This window comes from Penicillium antarcticum (genome assembly GCF_028974205.1).
Source record: "Penicillium antarcticum strain IBT 31339 chromosome Unknown utg000009l_segment0_segment0, whole genome shotgun sequence".
Lineage (NCBI taxonomy): Eukaryota > Fungi > Ascomycota > Eurotiomycetes > Eurotiales > Aspergillaceae > Penicillium > Penicillium antarcticum.
This window is the reverse complement of record NW_026695307.1, coordinates 1,669,484-1,694,885: the sequence shown is the minus strand read 5'-3', so window position 1 is coordinate 1,694,885 and position 25,402 is coordinate 1,669,484. Positions and strand designations below refer to the sequence as shown.

The window sequence follows — 25,402 nt, the reverse complement described above, 5'->3', positions numbered from 1 at the left end:
GCGTTTGGGGAAAAGTTAGACGGAATACCTGGTTGTCTATATTTCAATATCACTTTTGTTGTGTCTGTCTACCCAAAGTAAGCCGCGGAAGAGTTCCGAATGTTTGTGATGTTTATCAGTGTTTGTCATGTTTGTTCACCCCCTTCCAATCGGGTTCTTCCCCCACACAGTCCCGTCATGAACGGCATTGACTTGTATATCCGACGCGGAGATACATCTTTGGTTCGCTATTGTACCGGAGATAACTCACGGTCTACGAGAAAATTGGGGATTGAGCAGCCACCTTGGGGTCCCGGGTTACAAACCGCCTCGGACTAAGAACCATACGCCGCTCGTTGGCAATCCCCACCCCTCTCCTTTCTAAGATCGCCGATCATTTAAACCCCTCCATAAGTATTGGCCTCGATTTCTTTCCAATCTGAGATCATATTCCCTTTGAACCATCTTCATCTCTCACCCCCCTACACAATGGCAAACCAAAAGGCGGTGACCCCGCTCATCATTAACAATGAGTCCATCGAGACTGATATCAAGTTCGAGGTCCATGCCCCTGCGACCGGCGAGCTGAACGGCTACGCTGCTGGTGTCTCCGTTGAGGAGGCCAAGCGTGCAGTCGACAATGCTCAGGCTGCCTTCCCTACATGGAAGAAGACCAAGTACAATGAGCGTCGCGCGATCCTGCTCAAGGCCGCTGACATCATGGAGTCGCGCAAAGAGGAATTCATTCAGTATCAGCGCGAAGAGACCGGTGCTGGCCGCCCCTTCTCTGAGGTCACCTTCGACATGGGTGTGGAATTCATCCGTGACTTTGCTGGCCGAATTTCCTCCATCCAGGGTATTGTGCCTAACGTCAACCGCGAGGGCGAGGGTTCTCTGGTGTACAAGGAGCCATACGGTGTAATCCTGTCAATTGCGCCCTGGTGAGTATTCCTATAGATGTAGTAAATTGATATGCGGAATGGACGCTGACTCAGAACCTTTTCTGTTTCACAGGAATGCGCCTTTCATCCTTGGTGTCCGTGCCGTCGCCCAGCCCCTTGGCGCTGGTAACACCGTCGTTCTCAAGGGTTCCGAGCTCTCGCCCAAGTGCTTCTGGGCTATTGGCGACGTCTTCCGGCAAGCTGGCCTTCCCGCTGGATGTCTGAATGTCATCTTCCACCAGGTCTCCGACGCCGCGCCTGTCACCAACGCCTTGATTAGCCATCCTGCCGTCCGCAAGGTCAACTTTACCGGAAGCACCAATGTCGGCTCGATCATTGCTTCCCTTGCGGGCAAATACATCAAGCCTGTGCTGCTCGAGCTGGGTGGTAAGGCGTCGGCTATTGTCTTGGACGACGCGGACGTGGACAAGGCTGCCATGAACTGCGCCATTGGCTCCTTTATGCACGTATGTACAATCCCTGACACAGCGACTAGGGACAGAAGAACTGACCTATACAGTCCGGACAAATTTGCATGTCGACCGAGCGCATTGTCGTGCAACGCTCAATCGCCGATGAGTTCCGCCAGAAGCTCGCTGCCACAGCTGAGAAGCTGTTCGGCAAGGAGGCGCCCGCTCTCGTACTGGTCAACTCGGCTGCCGCGGCCAAGAACAAGAAGCTTGTTGGTGACGCCGTGTCCCGTGGTGCGACCCTGCTGTTTGGCGACGGCAATTCCAACGAGTCAGTTGACACCGCCATGCGCCCGATCATTGTCGACAACGTGACCAAGGAAATGGACATGTATGCGACCGAGTCGTTCGGACCGACCGTGTCGCTCATGGTGGTCGACACAGAAGAAGACGCGATCGCATTGGCCAATGATACAGAATACGGCCTCACCGCAGCGGTGTACACTCAGAATCTGTTCCGCGGATTGCGGGTGGCAAAGGAAATCGACTCGGGGTAAGTGAATCTATCACACTAACCCACGGGTAGACCGGAGCCTCCTGAACCATAGTAACTAACTTTTTCTAGTGCCGTTCACATCAACTCAATGACCGTCCACGACGAATCAATCCTGCCCCACGGTGGATGGAAGAGCAGTGGCTTTGGTCGCTTCGGCGGCGTAGCGGGCTTCGAAGAGTTCCTGCAAAGCAAGTCTGTGACCTGGCACGAATAGATTCAGATCCAGACCCCGACTTTGGAGAAGGATGGATTTCGGCCCCCAGAAAAATGGGGCTACAGGGCCATTTCGGGCTTTGAGGCGTTGGGCTGAGCCGCATACACACCCATGACCACCAATGGCGGAGCCTTGTCTCGCCTGGGCCCTTGTATCTTGTCTGTAGCTAGAAAAGCAGGCGGCAGACCCGAAAGTCAGTGAAAAATCAACGAATTGAATGACCCCTCGGTTCCTGAGTTAATGCCGCAAACTCCTACCCTGTTTGTAGGCGCGGAGGGTGTCCGTATCGTATCTAGGATGTGATTTGTATCCTCGCCACTTCTCCTACAGAACTAAGTAACCGGTGGAAAGCATATCTATAATTACACAGAAATCCGTACTAAATCAAAGAGTTGAGGCAAAATATCCGAACACCAGTAAACGGGGCGCAGGCCCACCATTCCAGGAACAAGTAATATCCCCTGCCCTATTTCCCAGGACACTAATCTCGCATGTCTTAGATTAACCCAATTACACAGCCCACTCTAGTCACTTTACACAATAAGCTGTACAGGTATGATACAAGGCTGCCGGCACTTTGGTATCCGTAGAAAGAAGGTCAGTCGGCTAAACCTCGCCCCTGACTATCAACGGTTGATCCCATAACGAACGGGTGGGATCGGCAACGCGGTTAACATTAGAGACGTTATGATAACAGACGGTGTGCGGGGGTGGCTCTGATCGTCGTGAATATCATGAATATCGGAATCTGCTGTGCAGCATCCCGAGTAAGGAGTACAGCAAGGTTTTTGTTTGCCCCGTGGTTGAGGACACATGGTACTGTACATGCTGTACCTGCATGACCCTGCAGGTACAATACGGTATTGTGGCGCTGGGAAATTAAAGGCATTAAAATCGGGAATTCCTGGAATTCCAGTAGAAAGGGAATAGGAATGGAAGGAAGGTAGAAAAGTGGGCGTTACTAGACCAGTCTCCCCTCGAAATAGGTGAGACCCATGGACTTGTTCGGATGATATACGGTGCCAAGAGGGCCCACGGCTGGGTAAACAAACTGCTTCTACGGAGTACTACGGTGAGTGTGTATGTGTGTATCCAAGGTAATACCTAGGAAATGAACTTGATTTCACATTCGATCCTGCGATCCTCATAATCTTACAGGTATTCTAATCTTCGGACATTCTCTCGATTCAAGGGTGCGCCCGTTCACATAAAATTAAATCATCCAGTCCACCAATCAGAGGCTGTGTTGATTCCACGCTAATGCATAGCCTTATACAGTACTGTATGATACCTCGTGGGAGTGCAGTCTGATATAGCATCAGTGGTGTATACGGATGTATAAGACATGTAAATATGTCCAAACGAGCAATCACAAACAGAAACACAAATAGGCATACATACCCCAGTATATACAGGGTAAACAACTAAAAAGTAAACAAAAGAAGTCACTTCGCTTGGAAGCCCCACTTTGGGGCCGTGCCTGAGGACCCACTCTCAGACATAGAAATGTAAGTCGCCTCCCAGGCTTCCTTTTCTCTTCTTCAACCAACTCCTTCGTTATAAACGATAGTCATTCTTTTTCAGATTTCCCACTCCAGTCACTCTTTGTCAAGACACCATCAACATGCGTTTCACCGCCACCATCGTCTCGGCCTTCGCCGTCGCTGCGTCCGCTTTGACCCAGCCCGACTACACCCAGAACCCCTCTGGTAACGCCATTGTCTCCCCTGGCTTGAACGAGATCGTTCCTGAGGGCAAGGCCTACACCATCAAGTGGGAGCCTACCACCACTGGCCCCGTCTCCCTGGTCCTCCTCCGTGGCCCCTCCAACAACGTGAAGCCCATCAAGACTCTCGCCGACTCCATCCCCAACAGCGGCTCCTTCTCCTGGACCCCCAGCACCGACCTTGAGGTCGACACGACCCACTATGGTCTCCTCCTCACCGTCGAGGGTACCGGCCAGTACCAGTACTCTACCCAGTTCGGTCTCGGTGCCGCCGCCGGTGGCTCCTCCGAGTCCTCCTCTATCGTGATCAGCACCACCGCTGCTGCCACTGGCGTTGCTACCACCGTTGAGACCACCGAGAGCACCACCATCTGCCCCGAGACCGAGACCACCTCGGCCCCGGCCACCACCGCTATCCCCGCCTTCTCCACTGTCATCTCGAGCACCGAGATCACCACCACCATCTGCCCCGAGACTGAGTCCACCGGTGTTCCCCAGACCTCCACCGTCGCCCCCGTCGGCTCTCCCTCCAGCATCCCCTGGGTGTCCTCCGCTCGCCCCTCCACCACCTCTGCCGCTGTCATCCCCTCCGGTACCGCCTCTGCTTCCCCCTCGGCCTCCTCGCCCGTCTTCAACGGTGCCGGCCGCAACGCCATCAGCTTCGGCGCCGTCTTCGCCGGTGTCCTCGCTGCCTTCGCCCTCTAAGCGAAGTCGTCTTGGATTGTTAATAGCGGAGAGTTGGGCTTGACCTGTGATACCTCTTTTTTTCTTTCTTTTGGAGCCCTCTCGAATAATGTCTGTTGTTTATGAGGCTTAATCTTACAAATCTTGGATTCAGGTATTAGTCATGTCACTGATATCTGTCTCGTTCATACCATGTCTTTACTTCTCTTTGTTACGTTGCCTCCTGCGTGCGCTTCTGCTATGCTGTGTAATGTGAAGTTAATGCCTTTATGCCTCGTTCTTGGTAGGATCTGTAGATATGACATGGGCATGGCTATCTTCTGTAATTAACCTACCTTGTGTTCCCAAATCTACTGACCAGACCTCCATCACCTTTCTACTATACTGTATTTACCGAGATTCCTGCGCAAATGATGTCACCAAAACACCCCCTTACTGATCGTCACCAACACGAGGGATGTCACCGTCCCACCCAATCAGATATTAGCAAGGATATAAGCGAATGTAACCATCAAGATACCACCTGTACCTGTACCTGTACAGTAACATTCGCATTCAACCTCAGCGCAATATACCATTCCATACAAATCACGTAAACCCGAATCTCACCTCCCCAGAAGCGCCACCGGTGCCAACAACGCCATCGTCAGACTAACCCCCCGTATATTTACTCGTAGTCACAGTCTAGCCCTGAGGCTGTTCAGGGGGCGAAGTCTGCTCCGGGTTACTTTCGTTGACGCTATCGCTGTCATTGTGATCGGCCATCACGCAAGCGGGACGATGACTTATGCGACTTGTTTGGTGGATGCAGTATGGAAGTGTGAGACTTCCATTGTTGTACTGGATACCTTTCCCCTTCTTTTCGGCGCGTAGTATTTGAGTGAGCCCCTATTTGCATTGTGGAAGAGCCCCTGACTTATATAGTATGTTCTGGATGTTTGTGTAGTGTGAGGTTTTGGGTGGTAAGTATGTACTAAGACTAGGCAGGGTGGTAGTCGTATCATACTAGAACTCAAAAAATACCTTATGAACTTGAACTAGCCTTGAAATTAAGTTGTATGCAGCGGAATACGAGTAGATGGGATGAGGTCTAACCACAGAGACCAAATACCAAATCCCATGCAAGTAGAGAAAGTCCCAAGACCAGAAAGCATACAGAAAGCCCATTCAAGGCAAGACCTAGCCATAGGAATCACAAACAATCATATAAACCACAAGCCAAGACGCCCAACTAAACAAAAGAGCCTCACAAAACCGCCCCTGCCAGAAAAGGAAATATTGCAACCTGAGGCCACAACATCAAATCTTCTTCCTCACCAAACCAATCTCATCCCAACCAACCAGTCAAAAAAGCACGACGAACCACCCAACCCACTCAAATATACACCTTCACACCGCAAAAGGATAATGTCAACCCCAAACCCACAAAAATGGCGCTCCGTAGACCCAACTGCATGGGTAGATCCCAGTTCCAGACCTGCTCGCCCGGTCCGACAACCGCGGACTAGGAAGGGGGATCATGATATTCGGCAGACGAAGGAGTATAAGGCCGCTGCGCGGAAGTTAGTTCACCTTTTCATCTTTCTTCGTGTTTCAAATTTCTGTTTCTTGTTTCTTGGGCTTGGTGTGTTTGGTTATGGACGTGGATTTGTCTGACTTTTCTGGCTAGGTGGACTGGTGCGATTGTTGGATTGCCGATTGTCATGTATACTTCTTGGATTCTTTATGAGCGGGGTAAGTCTCTTCTCCAACCCTTTCATATCCTATTTGGTTATCTCTTGCTGGTTTGGGGATTTGTTGCTAAACTGTTTTCTTCTAGTCTATGGCAATAAGTCTGCTAAGCGTCTTGTTCCTCCTGAGAAGAAGGATTGAGCTTTCTGTCTCGTCCTCTTTCTTTCCCTTCATTGTGACTATTGTTGTTGTTCTAAAAGCGGATTTGCATGTACTTTTAATAGAAAGGATCTATCGTGGTAAATACTGTACCAATAATCAATCTCATCCCATCTAATCTCTATCTCAAAATCTCAATCCAAATCCAAAGTGAATCAGCTCTATTGAAGTGTATAGCATTCATCGCAGAACTCCGTTTGGAGTCTCGGTATATATCCAAGGGCTATAATATGATCAAGCCAAAAAGCATAAACAGAAGAAGGGAAAAAGATAGACCACAACACAACACCCACATGCATTATTTCATTTTGGAAACCTCTCCTATCCTCCCCACCTTGCCAGTCAGCTGGAGCAAAAAGCACAAAAGAAATGCATACAACCCAAACATGGTCTGGTACCTGATGGATCATACAAGGAAGGTGGCGGAAGGATAGACTCAGGACGGGCGATGATAATGGAAGTGAAATTGGGAAGGTATCATATGCAGTGAAGCGTATGTATAATGAAACGAGTAGGAAGTATCAGCTGGCAACACCCTGGAGGGGAATATGATGATCAGAACCAGAAGAAGGCGGAACAGAAGTCGAGCCACTGCCTCCGCTGGGCGGTTTAGCGCTTCGCTCGCGCATCCGTCGACCCTCCATTAGACCGCGCAGACCACGTTTCTGGAGACCGATCACGCTGCTCAGATCGCCTGTCCAGATTTCGCGTTGGGGACGGCGGAGTTCGGCGTCTGTGCCGCGGCGGTGGTGGGTGGAGCGCGATTGGGAGCGTCCTTCGTCACCGCTGATGAATTCCGAGTCGGATTGGCTGGCGCTCGAGGCGGATGTTGCTGTGCTTGCGTTGCTCATTGAGTCTTCGCGTTCGCGCTGGGAGCTGCGCTGGCGGGAGTGTTGGGAGACGTTGGTGTCGATGCGGAGGGAAGGGAGACCGCGCGCGAAGTTGGTTAGGTCGCCTGTGCTGCTGGCGGCTGAGGCAGAGATGGCCCCATTCTCTGTGTCGGATGAGTCTGAGGCTAGGCCACTCTGGTGGGAGCTGCTGTGCTCGCCGATTGTTGGTATGCTGCCGTTGCGGCCGCCATTGGCGTTGGCTCCGTTGAGAGCCTCTAGTGTGCCACCTGGTCCGCTGTTGAATCCTGTTCCACGACCTCCGCCGGCTGCCATGGCTGCGGCGTTGAAGACGGCGGCGGCATTGCGCCCGTCGAGGACTTGATGCAGTCGTTCGACGGTGGCCTCGAGAAGCCCGTCAATTTGGTAAGGGCGTGCAAGCTGGAGAAGAGAACAGAGGATTTGCGGGGTGCACAATGAGGAGCCGGCAGGGGGAAGAGCTGCAGTATAGAGATATTGAACGAGAACTTGGAGGGTCAGGATAGTATGGGGAAGGTAAAGCACACGCGGTCTGGAGGTTGGGGCCAAAGTATGCGCAGAAGGGGCTTCCAGGTTCTCAAGCAAGGACTTTGATGGCACAGACGGGTTCACAAGAGTAGTCGCATCAGAGTAGTTGCTATTATGACCCACTGAAGGAGTGATAGTAATACTCGAATTACGACTTGGGTGAGCCATGGCCGGACGAAAAGTCGCAGTATCTGCGATTCCCCCTTCTGACGACTCGCGTAAGAGTTGAATGAAGTAGGGGCCCCATCGCCGAGTCAACACACGGGAGTTGACGGAGATGCGCTCTCCTCCCACTGCCTGCAGTTCCATGTCGGCCATCTCTGGCAAGGATTGTGCAAGCTTGCCTAGCTCATCTGACGCAGCGGACAATGGCCGTCCACCGGACGTCAACTGGACCAGCTTCTTCTGCAAAGATGCTGGAACAGAAGATGAGCTATAAGACTTGTATCCCGAGGTTGGGGAAGTGCGGCATGGGTTGTTGTAGAGTCCAAATGCCTCTAACTCGACCAAACAAACGTGCGAGAAATTAATTCGACGGTGGTTGTAATCATCGACAAGACTTCGCTTCCGGTGACCAAGGATTACAAAAGAGTTGCGGCGAGGCCAAAGCACTCCTCGGTTCCAGCTTCCATGACCAAATACGGATCCACCAGCATCGATACGTCCCCAAGTCAATGTCTTCAAGTCAAGAGCCCAAAGTGCATATTCCTGCTTGGACGAGGTCAAGTATGTACCGCTTACAACAAAATGGCCGTTGATAATGCCACCGTTCGGGAAACGGAGTCCCGGTGGAGATGCTTGGCTCTGCATCGGCCGTTCAACAAGGCGCCCATCCGGCAGGCGCACCTGCAGCTCCAGCTTGACATCCAGGAAATTGTAGTTGGAGTAGATAAGCATAGGGCAACCAGGAGACTCGGTGTTCTCAATAGGCTCATGCAGATCACGATCTGGAGAAGAGGAGCCGATTTCAGATACATCCATTCCAACTAAAGGAGCCACAACACTGCGGTAGGCACCGCAGCTCCGGCCCAGGGGACTTGTGTTGGTCCACTTGAGACTGCGCAGATTGAATACACTAATCTGCTCAATGTAATGATTTGAACTGTCCTGGCCACCGACAACCACCATTTCTGCACCACCGAACCCGTCAATATCCACACCAAGCGAACCTTGGTGAGTAGAGGACCCAGGATTGTGATGGATAGCAGATAGCGGCGCGCTAGCAGATGTGAAGCACGCACTAGAGGGAAGTACCGTAGCACAGTGCGCATAACGACCCTGAGGAGATTCATGAGCAGTAACACGAGTCCAAGCCCGAGATGGCACATCAAAAATATGAATATCTGACATGACCACGACCTCTGACTGCGACTGCGAATCCGCGCCAGGGTTCTCTGGATCCTTTGGCGTACTGGGCGCGGGCGACATGCCACCATAGCAAACCAACTTGTTATCACCCAGCGCACAAACACTGTGGAAGTACCGCGGCGGCGGCACATCGCCAGCGGGTTCGATTTTCGTCCAATGGCGCCGTATCAAATCCAACTCGTAAAGGTCCGACGTCAACTGTGGGCGACTGCGCGAGAGGATCCGGCCTCCGAATACGTATAGCTTATCGCCTAAAATTGTCGTCGTCGCGCCCACAAGGGGATGGGGCTCCTTGCCGGTCGTTCGTCGCACATTGCACACCAGCCCGGAGAGGTTGATAGGACCGGACGACGCAGACTGATTTAGTGACGGAGATCCGCCTGCTGCCGAGGGCTCGTCTCGTCCTGAATCCATGTACCCCAAACTTGACTGACTTCGCGACATCATGTTGGGCGATTTCCCTGTCTCCACTTATCTCTGGCAGCCGTTGGTCTTCGCACCCCCTTTTCCCTTTTTTGAGTCCACCGTTTCGGAGTCGGATCTCTCGCATGAGACGAGGTCTCTGATGCACTGGTGTGTAAGCCGGGGGATATTTCCGTCGGTGCTGATCGTAGGTGTCGAAGGGTTGCCTCTGTGGGGAGCGGAAAAAAAGGAGTGGCTTCCCCGCGTCGACGCCGCAATTCTGCGGACGCCAAGCTTCGCAAGGAGGAGAGCGATGTGGTAGAATTGAATAGAGCGTGTAAGTCGAATTAAATTTCCGGTGGGAGAATATTGGAAGTGTCAGAATGTCGAAGTTGACTCGGCACAAAAAAGCGGTCTCAACCTTTCCTAGATGGGTTTGGGGTACCACACGCTAAGTAGATTACCTCAACCCTTGCACACTTCTCATTGTGGGACTAGTCCATCACTCTTCACATTTTAAGCCCTTGCTTGAAATTTGTTCTTTAACTTTATACATATCTTGTGGGGCCATGTGCCCAAAACACAGTATACACGGCAATTTAAGTTGGATCCGAAACCGCTAGATACAATTTGGACAACTCTCAAACGGTGCAGCCTGCACAGTCCGCTATTCGGTTGATGATGCTAGCAGATGGATAATAGGCAAAACTGACGGAAAATGAGGTAAAGTATAAGACCGCCATCGGGTTTACTCACACCGAGCTGTCTGAATTCACTGTGATGTATCTCTACTGTATGTAAGGGCGCTTTACTAGCACCCGGGAGGCTTTGTATGCTTTATAGATGGCACTCAGTGCCGGATTCGTATCGCATTGGTATCAAGAAGGGCATTAGCCCCCTACTATCCCAGTATCTGTTTTAGGTCTTTCACATCACATCATAACACATTTACTCCTTGATGTTGACGAAGCGGAGGTAACTAGAAACATGTTAGTCTGTTGTTTCGCCAGAAACACATAGCGGGCAAAACTTACGGCTTCACCTCACGGACTTCACCGAACTTAGCCTTGGCGTCCTCGGTCTTCATGGGAGGAGGGAGGACGTTATCGTCACCGGGAAGCCAGTTGATGGGGCAGGTAACACCGTGCTTCTCGGTGCGCTGGAGAGCATCAATGACACGGAGAACCTCGGCGGTGTTACGGCCAGTGGAGGCGGGGTAGGTCATGATCAGACGGATCTTCTTGGCGGGGTCGATAATGAAGACGGAGCGGATGGTCAGAGCCATACCCTTGGAGTCGACGTTGGTGGTGTCCTGGAAGTCAACCATGTCGTAGGCGTAGGCGACCTTGCGCTCGGGGTCGGAGATGATGGGGAACTTAAGGCTGGAGCCGGAGATCTCATCGATATCCTTGATCCAGGCGTGGTGGGACTCGGTGCCGTTGGCGCTCTAGGAATTGGTTAGCTTCGCTCCTTGATATGAGGTGAATTGCTACTTACCAGACCAATGAGCTGGACACCACGAGCAGTGAACTCGGGCTCAAGCTTGGCGAAAGCGCCGAGCTCAGTGGTACAGATGGGGGTGAAGTCATCGGGGTGGGAGAAGAGGATGGTCCACTTGTCACCAATGAACTTGTGGAAGTTGATAGGGCCGTTGGAGGTGTCGGCATCGAAGTCAGGGGCAGTAGAGCCCAGACGGAGGCTAATAAAGAGTTAGCTGGCCATCAAATAGCTATACATGGAGTATAGATGGAGTATAGATGAACATACGGAGCAGCGCGTTCAGCCATTGTGATGATAATCAATTGAGTTAACTTGAGGGAAACAAAGAAAAGAAGGAGGGACTGGGTTCATATAGCTCCCCTAAGGTTGTCCCCCTCCCAACTGATCGTCTTACCCCATCCGGCTGTTGCGCTCCCCATACGATGGCGTGATTGTCTCACCGCCTGGGCAGAAACCCCGCGATTGGCCTGACGCAACGTGGGCTGTTTAGTGCAATTCGAGCTTCTACACACTTCTATGCTTCCCCAGGTTCATCTTTTGGTTACATCTACATGTGGTTCATTATGCAAGTGACGTTCTATACAGCCTCAGATTCATTAGGACATAACCTATATTTCCCATATAAGTACATTGTATATCTTCTTACTCAGGATTATCTGCCTTTGGCTTCAGCAGTCGGCCGACTAGCCTTGACAAGAACCAATGGAGACTCAAAACAGTGGCGCAATCCTATGTCGACATGGCAAATCCTGCATCAGGCATCACTGCGGCGGATCGCTATGTCACGTAGGACACAGACAGAGCGCATAGCTGCTGCATGTTGTCTTACTATTCCTTGACTCCTGCACATGTACCTGACCCTGCAAGCTTGGACGAACCGGTCGAGCTATGACCCACCAAGTGGGGCGGACCTCTACATGCGTCCGTTGAGCTGCATACAAGTCTAATGCCACTTTTTTTCGAGATGTATTGGGTTCGAATGTACTATGTTATACCATCGATTTCCCAATCAGTCATTACTACTTGGGAGTGTCTTAAATAGTACAAATAACATCTATTATCTAGATCGTTTACAACTTTGTTGTTTGTCTAAGACATTTGATAGGGTAGTAAGCTTAGTCGGTCCTGTACTTGGTCCTGATCACTTAGTATTCATCTACACATCACTTGATCCTCGAGAAATTTCATAACTATCAATCTCCAAGGTTGACCTTTTAAGGCATGCACTTGATTCGCCCATTAGCAATTGATCTACAATAGTATTTTTTTTTTGTTGGTATCCTTAAGGTTTTCTGCATACATAGCTCTTTTATAGGATCTATATCCTGGAATGAACCACAAGTTGTCGACATGTTGTTTTACAATTCACTATTATTCCGAAATAGGCACAGGTGTAAAGGTAGAATGATACAGTATAAGACTCGATATCGAATTCAATCGTGTCGCACTTGGGCGAATATATACGTGTTGTCAAGTTCTGCTTATTAGAAAGCAATATCCAGCTCGCTTTTTGGTTACATGGAAGAACCTAACTGAAACATTGCTTTGTCTTCTTAAATTGTGTATAATAGCAGTACCATTAGCTATCGGTAAATCAGAGTGGTCTGATAATAAATTGGGATTTAAATTCCTTTAGAAACAAATATCATTGAAAATCCTCAGTTGTACTTTTGATATGATCGACCGATCACGTGCCCCGGACCCACAACCGCGTCGAGTTGGTCTCAGCGCAAACAAAGCTTCACGCCAGTCATTCTGGCGCTGGTCCTCATTTCCAGGGCTCAAAACAGCGTGTGCAATTTGATTCAATTCACTACAAAGTCTCCCCGAGTATTTAATCTCTACATTGTCCTTCTATCCCATTTTGCATCTTTGCATCATCGTCGCAGCACAACCGCCATCATGCCCCCAAAGCGCAAGCCCGTCACGGCGCCCAGCGCAACTGAAGGAACTGCGACCCCCGCAAAAAGAATGCGCAATTCCGTAATTGCCACTCCAGCTTCTGCCCCAGCGGCTCAGGTAAGAGCACATGCTACAGGGGGCTAATCATCCCCGTTCCGTGGTTGATACTCCACGACCCACTCATGCAGGGCTGACATTTTGTCTATAGGTTGAGGTTACCCCCCAAACTGGTGAGAAGAGAGGTCGTGGCCGTCCACGTAAATACCCCGAGGGCGAGACTCCGAAGCCTCCTGCTTCGGATGGACCCAAGCGTGGCCGTGGTCGTCCTCGCAAGGTTGCTGCCGAGTCTGAGCCTGAGACTGAAGCTGTCACTCCTTCTATTCCCAAGAGAGGCCGTGGACGTCCTCGTAAGGATACTGGTATGTATTCGATGATATATTATGGTCGGAGACTTTTTCTGACTTTCTCTGCGCTTTTAGTTTCTGAGACTGTCCCAACTCATGAGACTAAGAAGAAGGATGGCCGTGGAAGGCCTCGCAAGGAGCCTGGTATGGAATTGATGCAATGATAGCACCAGAGATTCTTGCTAATCATATATGTGTCATAGCGGCCGAAACACCTGCAACAACAACCCCGGAGGTCAAGAAAAATGGCCGCGGAAGGCCTCGCAAGGACCCTGGTATGAAACTGATGTGACTTTAGAATCAGAAACTTATGCTGACTATTCATCTGTATTAGCTGCCGAGACACCTGCGACCCCCGAGGTCAAGAAGAAGGATGGTCGTGGACGCCCACGGAAGAACCCTGCGCCAATTGGAGAGCCCGAGACTCCCAAGGATCCAGAGGCTCCCGAGGCAAAGGCAGCACCGGCGATCAACAGCAATGTCTCCGATACTAACCGCTCTTTCTGGCTTATGAAGGCAGAGCCTGAGTCGCGCATGGAGAAAGGCGTTGATGTGAAGTTTTCCATCGATGATTTGGCTGCCGCAACTGTGCCGGAGGCCTGGGATGGTATGTTGCCCCTATTATCGACGTAGTCAACAAAGCTAACCAAAAGAATAGGAGTTCGCAACCATGTTGGTAGGTTGATCGATTGACAACCTTTTTTTTTTTTTGGCAAGTCGTACTTACAATAGAACAGCACGCAAATCTATGCAGGAGATGAAGAAGGGTGACTATGCATTCTTTTACCATTCAAACTGCAAGACCCCAGGAGTGGTTGGAGTAATGGAGATCGTCCAGGAATCTTCCGTTGACGGTTCGTGCCATTGTTCCGCCCTGCATACTACACCTCTAACCCATTGTCTACAATAGAATCCGCATTCGATACTGCACACCCCTACTACGACCCCAAATCCAAACGAGAGAGCCCGAAATGGGTTGTGGTGCACGTTGAATATCGCCGCAAGCTCGGCAAGCAAGTCACCCTCGCCGATTTGAAGGCACACGCCCAGCCCAGCAAGCCATTGGAGAACATGCAAGTGCTCAAGCAGTCCCGTCTCAGCGTTTCCTCTGTTACTCCGGCTCAATGGCAGTATATCCTGGAACTGGCGGGCGAGGAACCCCAGGAGGAGTTCACCAAGGTGGAATCTAGCTAGGAGAAGGCATGAGGAAGTGAATCTACGTATGTAAGCGATGTACAGTCGGTCTCGCCTGTACAATCTTTCGTTGTCTCTATCAATGGCGTTGCCGGTGAATATGGGTTATTGGCATTATCTGCACTAGCGAATTGAGCATCATTTGATATTCAGTACAAAGTTTCGTATTTATAGGGTAAGTATCTGGAGCCGCAAGCATGGCTCTTTGAAATTGGCCTCTGGGAACGATATCTAGTTCGCTTCTCGATTTTATGGCCATGTTTAATACTGCCGTCGGCCCTTAGTCTTCTATGAGCTGCGTGTAGATATCAAGCATAAGACATGAGGAATACTTTAGCGCTGGATCGGTGAAATTCGCTCAAATATAGCCGAGCGACTGGCCACGAAGGAGCTACGATAGTGTGTACGTCTAGATGTACACACTAGCGACCATAGTCAGGAGAATAGCCTATCTCGATGGATCAATTTTCAACATACTGTACTATGTTCAGCACACGACACACCATCCAATCGACGCTTGAGGAATGTGACACAACATTGGAAAGGCCGAAGCCTTCCCAATTTGCATCGCATTCCCGCGATCCATGTAGACCGGTTCCACTGCAGGGCCAATTATTTCCAATTCCGGCGACCGTTATTCGTTCCGTGGAGTTGAGCTGTCATGTTCCACCTTGAGTAAATGATGTCGTCGATCCCTGCATATTGATGCAGGCTGTAAGGAACCGCGGACCATGGCCGTCACATCCGCGATCTAAGTTTGTACTCGATGGCTTCGATTTGTCAGGGGTATCGGAGGGTCGGAATATCGGAAACATACGGTAGATTTAAGAGTATGGATCGGGATGATATTGACCGTCTTATGGTTGTCGGGGACTTTAAAGGGCAACTAACAGTCTCGAACCTCGGACAATTGATAAGCTGGAGAAATGAGTGAGGGGAAGCTATGGAGGACTTCAACGCCGAAGCCGGATGAGATGACCAACCAGAGTGCAATTAAGAGACAAACAGAGCAAACAAGTACTGGAAGAAGAAAGTGTATGCGAAGTGGATTCTTATCGTTATCAGGTGGGGGAAGTGCAACGAGTTCCCTTATGTAGCTTCTTCATCCTCTTCATGTTTGCCAGTTTGTTCTCTCGGCCCCTGCGCTGTCTATCTCGATCTCCCCTCTTCAGTGTTCGTCAATTTCATAGCTCTCCTTTCATCATGTCGAACGTGTCCGTGCAGTTGACTGCCCCCAATGGGCACAGCTACACCCAGCCCATTGGTCTGTTCATCAACAACGAATTTGTGGCTGCCAAGTCTGGCGAGAAGTTCGCCACTGTGAACCCTTCGTATGTACATCTGGGTTTCAAGGCCTTGATCTTCAGCTGACCGGATTCATAGCGATGAGACTGAGATTACGTCAGTGTATGCCGCCGGCGAGGAGGACATTGATATCGCTGTCAAGGCCGCCCGCAAGGCTCTCAAGGATCCTTCCTGGAAGCTGCTGCCCGCCACTGACCGTGGTGCTTTGATGATCAAGCTCGCTGATCTGATTGAGCAGCACAAGGAGACTCTGGCTACCATTGAGACCTGGGATAACGGTTAGTAACTGAATTGCCATTTCTAAAGTAGAGAATGATACTGATCATCCTTCAGGCAAGCCTTATCAAGTCTCTCTGAATGATGATCTCGGTGAGGTCACCAACACCCTCCGCTATTATGCTGGCTGGGCCGACAAGGTCTACGGCCAGACCATTGGCACCACCCCTGCCAAGTTTGCATACACCCTTCGCCAGCCCATTGGTGTGGTTGGTCAGATTATTCCCTGGAACTTCCCTCTCGCTATGGCGGCATGGAAGCTTGGTCCTGCTCTTGCCTGCGGTAACACCATTGTCTTGAAGCCCGCTGAGCAGACCCCGCTCAGCATTTTGTACTTGGCCACTCTTATCAAGGAGGCCGGCTTCCCTCCTGGTGTCATTAACGTGGTCAACGGCCATGGCCGTGTTGCTGGTGGTGCATTGGTGAACCACCCCAATGTTGACAAGGTCGCCTTTACTGGCTCCACCTTGACCGGCCGTGAGATCATGAAGATGGCCGCCGGTACCCTCAAGAACGTGACTCTTGAGACCGGTGGCAAGTCCCCCTTGGTGGTGTTTGAGGATGCCGACCTCGAACAGGCTGCCAAGTGGGCTCACATTGGTATCATGTACAATCAGGGTCAGGTTTGCACTGCCACTTCCCGTATCCTTGTCCACGAGTCCGTGTACGACAAGTTCGTTTCCCTCTTCAAGGAGGTTGTCAAGACCACCAGCAAGGTCGGCGACCCCTTCTCCGACGACACCTTCCAAGGTCCTCAGGTCACCAAGGCCCAGTACGACCGTGTCCTTTCATACATCGAGGCCGGTAAGTCCGAGGGTGCCACTTTGGCTTCCGGTGGTGTCCCTTACAAGAACGTTGGTGATGGCCGTGGCTTCTTCATCGAGCCCACCATCTTCACGAACGTCAAGGACAACATGCGCATCTACCGCGAAGAGGTCTTTGGTCCCTTCGTCGCCATCGCCAGCTTCACCACCGAAGAGGAGGCCGTCACGCGTGCCAACGATACCACCTACGGTCTCGGTGCTGCTCTCTTCACCCGCGACATTGAACGCGCACACCGTGTCGCCTCTGACATCGAGGCCGGTATGGTCTGGATCAACAGCAGCAACGACAGCGACTTCCGCGTGCCCTTTGGCGGTGTCAAGCAGAGTGGTATCGGTCGCGAGCTCGGCGAGGCCGGCCTGGACGCGTACTCGCAAGTCAAGGCTGTCCACGTCAACATGGGCACCAAGCTGTAAATGTGTTACTACGAGAAAATCGGATTATCTATTCCCATGTATCCAGGCTCAGCCGTTATGTTTAATGACCAATCTAGCAAACTCTGTCGTCTAATTACTTTCCCCTACAATATTTTGCACGCATGACATGACATGACGTTTCACGCAGATCCCAAGGGTTCCCCTTACCATTTTTCCTTTGTGTCCTACAGATCCTCCAGATCGACAATCCCGACAAGCCGATGTGATCATCTCGCTCTCGCTTCCTGAAATGAGATACCCACTCCAGCTCCACAAACACGACCTGAGGATCCCCCGCAAAAATGGAAAAATGGAAAAACGGAAAAAAGGAGCAACATTCCAAACTCACCGTTATGGAGTCACTAGTCTAGTCCCAAGTCCCAAGGGCAACCGGCACTGTAATCACTAGCACCTATGTTCAGACCATGTACATGTAGATCAGGCCCCATCACACAACCTGCATGCAGTCCCAGTTCCATGTATATGATACAATACGTCATAGGGCACAGGGAAAGCAGAAGCGACGATATCCCGGTCCCAAATTCCCAATTGGAATTGATGCCGGAGGGATTAGGATTTGTGTCTACCATCACCATCACTCTGCGTTTATCACTGCATATTTCCAGTCGACTGGACCCGAAATTAATTCCTGCAGTTGATGCCCAACCTATTCCCGACTGATGCGATGACTGCATATGCACGCATTGCCTGGCACGGGGCGAGACTTTGAGATTTGGATTTGGCTTTGGATTTGAGTTGTGGACACGGGATGTTGAACATTACTTGGTTAGGTTTGGATATGATGTGGACTATCTGATCGTTCAATCTTATTATCAATCTTGAATGTTATCTGGCTCTGGATCTTTGGTTTGTCTTGGAGCAATCTATGAAAGTTGATCTACTGCCGATGATAATCTTACACAAGTCTGTGCTGTGTGCTTTGTAGTGAATGGGCTGTACTCTGTAGAGGTAATACAATTGTGGCCCAATTTTCGAGTCAGGCAGAAAGAACTCCAGGTTTCTAGGTTTCTAGGTTCCAGGTTCCAGATCTCCCCTAGCCAGCTCATCTCGTGCATCTGCATGCAGAATTGGTCATGTGAAAGCCACTTGATGAGTTGTTCAAGCTAGACTTCATTGATTATTGTCAGCATTAGTGTCTGCAAGTATTGATAACCTTTGTAGTGATTCGCATTGCAGCCATGTAGTTACAGTAGAACTGCAGGGCATTTTGTCCTACGAGTTCATCTCGGAGTTATGGGGGGTGGTGGTCTTGGCGTTTCTCACCTTCCCCATTCGAGCCACGCAGTTCACTTCGTCCTGTTCACTCACTGTTCTACAAACATCAGTCAAGGTTACGGGTAGGGTTTATTCCGCGATCGGCGCTGCCAACTGCCAACTGTCAATTGCCAACGTTTGACTTTGTGTCAGGATTCAGGATTCTTACCCCCTCTCAAGTAGCGGTGTCCATCAGGCACCGATCTGCGTCATGTCTGAAATTCAGAGATGGACGGTGAATGAGGTATGCAATTTGCCGACTTTTTCTTTTTCTTTTTCTTTTTCTTTTTTTTTCGGTTTTATTTCTTTCCTATTCGATGGGACTTTTCGCGTCGGATGTCGGTCAGACATGAAAATGGTTTGATTCTACTGAGCCTCTCACAGAAGCAAAAAGGAAAAAAGAAATATCCACCCAATCAGAAAATCATACACCCTTCCCTCTAATGTTTATGCAACTAACTTGTCCAGCCATACCTCGATATCCCGGGAACGTTACTCGAAGGCCCCTATCACGATGCAGCCAACAACGAGTTCCGTTTCGTCGATATCTGGGATCAGAAGCTTTACCGCCTCGATCTGGCCAAAGACCCAGATTCCCTTAGAGTCATCGATACCGCCGCTTCTGTTGGGTGGGTTTCAAGCGGTTCCGAGTGGAAATTGGGCTGACAGAAACCCCATAGCGTGACCGCCAATATCAGAGGGTCGAATCAGCTGATTGTTGGGGCCAAATATGGATTCGCGCGGCTGAACCAATCTACCGGAGAACTGGACTATATCCATGAGGTCTGGGGCGATGAGGAAGGGGGAAAGAAAAGCGGAGAGGTAAGCCCATTTCTCCCCTCTCTCTCTCTCTCTCTCTCTCTCCGGAGAACAGCTTTGTTCCCCGGATGAACGCCGATAAAAAAAATAATCATAATAAATTGATAAACGCTAAATGGCTAAAATGATAGAATGCGTTTCAATGACGGTGCAGTTGACAGCCACGGCCGGTTCTGGGCAGGGGCCATGAACGACCCCAAGATCAAGAACCCGGACGCCGAAGGCGTTCTATTCAGACTGGACCCAGACCTTAGTCTGCACCGTATGCTAACCTCGGTGACGATTCCCAACGGCATCGGCTGGAATGCCGCAGACGACACCATGTACCTGACCGACTCGCCGACGGGCAAGATCTTTGCCTTTGACTTTGACGCTACCACCGGCGCCATCAGCAACCGCCGCGTTCACTTTGACATCGGCTCGTCGCTAGAACCTGATGGCTTCGCCATTGATGTCGAGGGCTGTATCTGGACTGCCGTGTACGGCGGTGGGTGCGTGCTTCGCATTGATCCGGCTGGCAAGGTGATTGGGCAAATTGACCTGCCAACGCGCAACGTGACTTGTCCTACTTTTGTTGGCATCGAGCTGTTCATCACTACTGCCAAGGATGATCGTGATGACGAGCGGTTGCCCCAGTCGGTACGGTATGGGGGCCGACTTTACAGGGTTGACGTTGGGGTCCGGGGCAAGCCCAAGACCGAGTTTCGGTTTCAGAAGTAAATCTGAAATCGGACGCCTGATCGGTCCGGACTATCACTATCGGACTGGTTACATGTAAACTGCCATGTTGCTACTGTGCCTGTACATGCACATACAGTAGAAGAGAAACGATATCATATAGCCTAGGTTAACATATACTTCACATGTAACTACATCCAAAGGATCGACCATGCATCTCAAAATTATGACAAAAAGGCGGTAATGGCAGACGCCTTATTCGCAGACTACCTACATCAGGCACTCGATCCGGATATGCAGAGTGGGTCGACGATCAGCAAACGGGCGAACAGCGACGGTCCGGATCGCTGTCAGGTCTTTTTGCCCACAGCAAGGGGACATGGGAAAATCTATACATCGAATCAGCATGTGTTCCATGCCGATCTCAAATTATGTAGGCCATACATTCTTGTTTTTTTTGTCGGGTCCGATTTAGAATCCGTCCGATCTTGAGAACACACGCGTGGGCGAGGCCCAGCACTGCCCATTTGTTTCTTTTTCTGTTGCGGGTCCTGCAGGGTGATGCAGGCACTCTGCTGATTATTCGGTGTGTGCTAGCTACACTGTGGACTCGGTGAAGAGAACAGCGGAATAGCGACTGGGGCTTGGATCTACATGAAGATATGCGCACTTCACACTTTCGGTCTAGATCTTCTGTGTTGGACAAAGCTATACTTCTTTTTATTTTATTTTATTTTCTATCTTTTTTTTTTTGCTTGCAGCGGTTGCAGCGGACACGAGATAATCGGAGATCCATGCGGTGAACAGGCCTCTTTCTGATCTGAAGAATAAAAAAGGGGGGTGAAGCAATTATAGAAGGCTAAAAATTGCCCGGCTATTGAGTGGAGCCCGGGACACATCATTTCTCCAGAGAGACTATTGAAAATTCGAGAACGGATCTATATAGTGCAGAGGACGGAGGATAGAGTACACTATAACGACCTCGGTAAGTTCCACGCATCCGAACCGGGGTGTTCTCGGGGATAGTCGTAACCACCTGCCTAGGCGGGAGTCAACACCCGACACTCTGGATTTGGTCGTTTGAGGTGCAAGCCACTTTCTCTCTTTCAGCCCCTAGATCTGACCAGTCATGTTCTCTGGATCTATCAGACCGCCAATGTTTTCACCTCCAGCCTGGTGATTCGTCCATAGACAGCTTTTTCCTTGATTCGGAAACTTCTGCAGACGATCTATCCAAAATCACCTTTTCAAGCTGTCAAGCAGAGAGCTTTTCCGTGCGGCAAAATTTCAGCTGAGAAAGGATTCATCTCCACTTTGTGGGTCGGTCGATCTACGCCTAATTGACCCTTTGCCACGCGGTGTCTTTGCTGTCTCCATTCACTCGTTCATGCAGCTCACACACATCATGAGGCTAGGGGAATGACCGGATCCCTTTCCGCACGTCCGATCGTGGAGAAACAGTGTGATAGAGAAGAAGCTGTCCACTTAATACCTTTGGATTTTGACAGCTCTCCTACGTTTTTGTTTCGCGTCTAGATCACGGTCTCTGACACAGGTACTTTAGACTTACAACTCCTGGCCACTCTTGCGTTACCCCCAATGACGTAGAATCTCCTCCATCCATAGCTTCCCCCCTGATACTCGCGTAAATTGAAATCCCGATGACCAGCTCCATCGAATCCACACTCTAGTCTAGTCAGCCAACCATGTCGATCCGTCAATGACCGGTGAAGGCCAATAGTGTCCCGACGTCCTGCATCCCCCCTAACGGCCGGCAACGGCCCCTTTTACCGGGACACGGGGAATGCACAACATGAAGGGATTAGGTTTTCTGAGACACGCAAATCACTTAAACTTTTCCTTTTTCCTTCTTCCCTCCCCCCGGGCTCTGATCGGCCTCACGTTGGTATACTTCGAGTTTAGCCTTCCGGAAATTGACAGGACCAGGCAACTATCCATTGCCTCACCCTAGCCCTGAGTCGGTATGGATCAGACACAATCACACGAGAGCTAGTGTAGATTTTGAATGCCGTCATGGAGATCGTAAATGGAGCCTGAACATTCCATAGTCCACATGTACTATATCACCCCCAAACCTTCCGAACCTGACAGAATAGGACAAAACAAAAAGACTAAAACGCACTAAAAAGAAAAGAAAACAATTCTCAAACAGGGAAAGGGAAAGAAAAAGAAAAAAGAAGAAGAAAATCCAGTCTCCACCGGTCCCTGTCCATGTCCATGGCTACGGCGCACTATGATTGTGCATGACGCTTTCCCCGGCCTCTTCTTTTCAGTTATACAGGATTTTCCTTTATTTTCATTGGTACTTTCTCAGTATTTACTTGGTATTTTCTGATTTTCTATTCTTATTTTACACCCAAAGAGGAGCCCAATCTTCCCCCCGTAAGAAGTCTCCCTGGAGATGCCCAACTTCCGTGGACAACATCACTTCTCACCGCTGTCTTTCTTATTAGAGCTTGTCTTCCCTTTTCCCCATTTGCTCTTTCTTTCCCTTTTCTCTCTTTACTTTACGCATTGATCCCTCCATTAAACGTCTAGCCTCAATTGGGAGGCGCTTGTACTTCCCAACTTCTACTTCATATCTACCCACCGTGGCTGCTCTAGGAATCAGCGTGTTGAACGCGCCGTATTCCGGTCCCCTACATCCTTCCACATTGTCGCTCTATTCAGCGGATCACCGCTATCCATCTCCGACTTCCTCCCTCTCTCATACTCTTCGAGGGACCCCCAGCGACGAGGAGAGAGGGGGGGCTCGGTCATGCCCTAATTCCCGGTCCGCCGGGGACGATTCGGATTCTATGTCGAAGGATCGTCGACGTGCAGGTTCCTTGACTAGAGATGCGCTTCAAGCAGATGACCGCGCGATCAGCAACGAGCATGGGCCTGCAGGCAACCGAGTCCCAGCCCGTCGGCCACCTCTTCGGACCCGACCCCAGTCATGGCATCCATATGGACCGGTAGAACCGCCGCTAGAGTCGCCGTCATCGCGACCTATCGGCGTCCATGCAATCTTAAATCCACCATCACAGACAGCCACAGAGATGCCCTCCAGCAAACGTGAGCCATTCAGTCTCCCAGGCCCATCATCCTCACCTCGACCACAAGGTTCTTCACCCACAGCCCGTCCAGGTCCACCATTGGCACCGCATCCATTGTCCCCGAGGTCCCATTCAAGAGCTCTCATGAACCCAGGTTCGCCCTCGGCCAGGTTTGTTGGCGGGGGTGGCAGGACTTCTGGTCAATCAAGCGTTGCACAGTCACCTCTAGTTCCCCAGGAACCTTTCATGGGCCCACGACCACCCGCAGCCAGCTCGCCTCATCCAACAGAGACAGGTCTACGCTCAATCGCTTCCATTACAGGCACGCAGCCTCCTGTATCGGCTGCGCTTCATTCTACGCCTAGTCTCCATTCACGCCGGACCAGCGCAGGACCAGGACCTCTCACCAACCCGAATTCCCAAGAAACGAGCCCAATCACGCCTCATTCTACGTTCAGCCAGTTTGGTCGTGCTTCTCCGGCTGTAACTAGCGTTTCCATTCCACACAGTGCCCCGGCATATTCAGCGGCTTCTCCATATATGACAATGGAGCCTCATAGCCGGGGTGTTCCTGCACCAGCCGGACCAAGAATCAAAGCAGAAGAGACACCATCCAGAGCGGGAACTCCACAAAGCGGTGCTTTTCCACCAGGCATGATACCATGCGTATTAGACATGCGGTCAGGATCATCGAGCCAAGCAGAAAAACGCAAAGCAAACAGCGATGCGTCGCGCCGATTCCGCAATCGCAAGCGCAACGAAATGCAACTGGAGCAGCGGCTCACAGCACAGCAAGAGGAAATCCAACGGAGCATGGAAACAGTCCGACGACAAAGCGACGAGATCCGCTCCCTCATCCAACAACGAGACCACTACCACTCCGAACGAGATTTCTATCGTGACCAGCTGAGCCGAACAATCCCCCAGGCCTCCTTGCCCCCAAGACCCCCTTCTCCACGCTCCAGTCAGCCAGCACTCGTCCCAAATGCCGATCCAGCAGGCCCAACCACGTGGTCAGGCGCGGATTCTGGCCGATCTGTGTCAGGCACACAGCCGGCCCAGGCGGGTCCTCCCCCGAGAATGTTGGAACCCGTTCAGGTTCAAGGTCAGGCTTATTCGTCTTCTTACCCTTCTACTCCTGTTCCGCCTACCGCTCGGGGTGTGCCTCCTGCCCCATCTGCGTCTGTATCTGGAGGCCTGTTGCCGCCGATTCAGGGGACTTGGCCTCGTACTTGATCATTATCCCACTATAAATCCCAAAATCATGCCCTTCTGTTCTCTCTTGTCCTTTTTTGCCTCCTCTTCCTATCTCTCTTAATTCTCTGTCTCTATCTCTATCTCCCCCTCCCTCTCTATGTGCTATCACGAAAACAGAAGAAAAATGCGGTCACTGGTATGATCGCTGCAGGTGGTATGTGAACTCCATTGCGGCACGGCATTAGATTATGGCCGCGTCCTTGGGGTTGAGGTGTATTACTATATATCTGCATTTTCTCAGGGGTGTCTGGCTCCTCCAAAATGGTTTCTTGTCATATCTATCTTATACCTGACTTACCTTTTTCATCTCTATCTATACCTCTACCACCTCACTACACCCTCATTAACCCTCATGCCGAACCCGCGTTTGCTTCTATCCGCTCTTTTGTGCATGGATCTTGGATCCCACAGCGATGATACCTCAACTGGCCATGTATTTAGTCATCATTTGTGTTAAAAATTGGTCGCTCGAATTTTCGAAATAAATGGCCACTCCGACGTGGCTTGTGGCTGTATGCCACTTTCTTCTTACTTTTCGTATTCTCTCTTCTCTTTTCTTTTTCCTCGCCACTACGGAGGATAATTAGCTTAGAGCCTGGTACATCTGTAGTACTTACATTGGATCTATATTGGTCACTCACTGTGTTTCACTTACGACGTCACCTGGACCCTGATTTACAGTGTCACAAGGCGAATTGAAGATATCAACTTGGAAAGAAAATCGGTTTGGGACATGTAATTGTGTTATTCGGATTCTTCGGATGATGTCCTTTCAATTTGTGAGGAGCCATGAGGAAAATACTGGCTTCTGAGAATGGCTGCTATGGAAGCCGATTTCGCCTTGCTAAATTGAGACTGTTAGATCAATGTGTACCATATATATGTTCACGTCCATTAACCCACATCCTTTAGTCTAATATCCAAGTCTACA

The 25,402-nt window shown here is 50.5% G+C and overlaps 8 protein-coding genes across 8 annotated transcripts; 6 read left to right on the top strand and 2 right to left on the bottom strand.

Moving 5' to 3' along the window:
- Nucleotides 1–468: 468 nt before the first annotated feature.
- N7508_009002 (aldehyde dehydrogenase) lies at nt 469–2,100 on the top strand (the record flags this gene model as incomplete). Its single annotated transcript, XM_058467065.1, has 4 exons — nt 469–920; nt 994–1,387; nt 1,441–1,883; nt 1,956–2,100. The coding sequence occupies 4 exons, from the start codon at nt 469–471 to the stop codon at nt 2,098–2,100; spliced, it is 1,434 nt and encodes a 477-aa protein (XP_058314911.1).
- Nucleotides 2,101–3,724: 1,624 nt separating this feature from the next.
- N7508_009001 (GPI anchored serine-threonine rich family protein) lies at nt 3,725–4,531 on the top strand (the record flags this gene model as incomplete). The annotated part of the gene is made up of 1 exon (XM_058467064.1): nt 3,725–4,531. One exon carries the CDS (start codon nt 3,725–3,727, stop codon nt 4,529–4,531), a length of 807 nt encoding a protein of 268 aa, XP_058314910.1.
- Nucleotides 4,532–6,921: 2,390 nt separating this feature from the next.
- Nucleotides 6,922–9,609, bottom strand: N7508_009000 (putative regulatory protein Ral2; the record flags this gene model as incomplete). The annotated part of the gene is made up of 1 exon (XM_058467063.1): nt 6,922–9,609. One exon carries the CDS (start codon nt 9,607–9,609, stop codon nt 6,922–6,924), a length of 2,688 nt encoding a protein of 895 aa, XP_058314909.1.
- A 985-nt stretch (nt 9,610–10,594) lies between these two features.
- Nucleotides 10,595–11,367, bottom strand: N7508_008999 (peroxiredoxin; the record flags this gene model as incomplete). The annotated part of the gene is made up of 3 exons (XM_058467062.1): nt 11,332–11,367; nt 11,062–11,263; nt 10,595–11,011 (listed from the first exon to the last, which is right to left on the bottom strand). The coding sequence occupies exons 1-3, from the start codon at nt 11,349–11,351 to the stop codon at nt 10,595–10,597; spliced, it is 639 nt and encodes a 212-aa protein (XP_058314908.1). The 5' UTR covers nt 11,352–11,367.
- Nucleotides 11,368–12,966: 1,599 nt separating this feature from the next.
- On the top strand, nt 12,967–14,564 carry N7508_008998 (EVE domain-containing protein; the record flags this gene model as incomplete). Its single annotated transcript, XM_058467061.1, has 8 exons — nt 12,967–13,083; nt 13,175–13,385; nt 13,446–13,514; nt 13,574–13,645; nt 13,705–13,977; nt 14,029–14,046; nt 14,108–14,224; nt 14,281–14,564. The coding sequence occupies 8 exons, from the start codon at nt 12,967–12,969 to the stop codon at nt 14,562–14,564; spliced, it is 1,161 nt and encodes a 386-aa protein (XP_058314907.1).
- Nucleotides 14,565–15,767: 1,203 nt separating this feature from the next.
- N7508_008997 (aldehyde dehydrogenase family protein) lies at nt 15,768–17,383 on the top strand (the record flags this gene model as incomplete). Its single annotated transcript, XM_058467060.1, has 3 exons — nt 15,768–15,895; nt 15,948–16,147; nt 16,203–17,383. 3 exons carry the CDS (start codon nt 15,768–15,770, stop codon nt 17,381–17,383), a joined length of 1,509 nt encoding a protein of 502 aa, XP_058314906.1.
- Nucleotides 17,384–18,869: 1,486 nt separating this feature from the next.
- N7508_008996 (SMP-30/gluconolactonase/LRE family protein) lies at nt 18,870–20,197 on the top strand (the record flags this gene model as incomplete). Its single annotated transcript, XM_058467059.1, has 3 exons — nt 18,870–18,902; nt 19,127–19,287; nt 19,609–20,197. 3 exons carry the CDS (start codon nt 18,870–18,872, stop codon nt 20,195–20,197), a joined length of 783 nt encoding a protein of 260 aa, XP_058314905.1.
- Nucleotides 20,198–22,974: 2,777 nt separating this feature from the next.
- N7508_008995 (uncharacterized protein) lies at nt 22,975–24,450 on the top strand (the record flags this gene model as incomplete). Its single annotated transcript, XM_058467058.1, has 1 exon — nt 22,975–24,450. One exon carries the CDS (start codon nt 22,975–22,977, stop codon nt 24,448–24,450), a length of 1,476 nt encoding a protein of 491 aa, XP_058314904.1.
- Nucleotides 24,451–25,402: the final 952 nt, after the last annotated feature.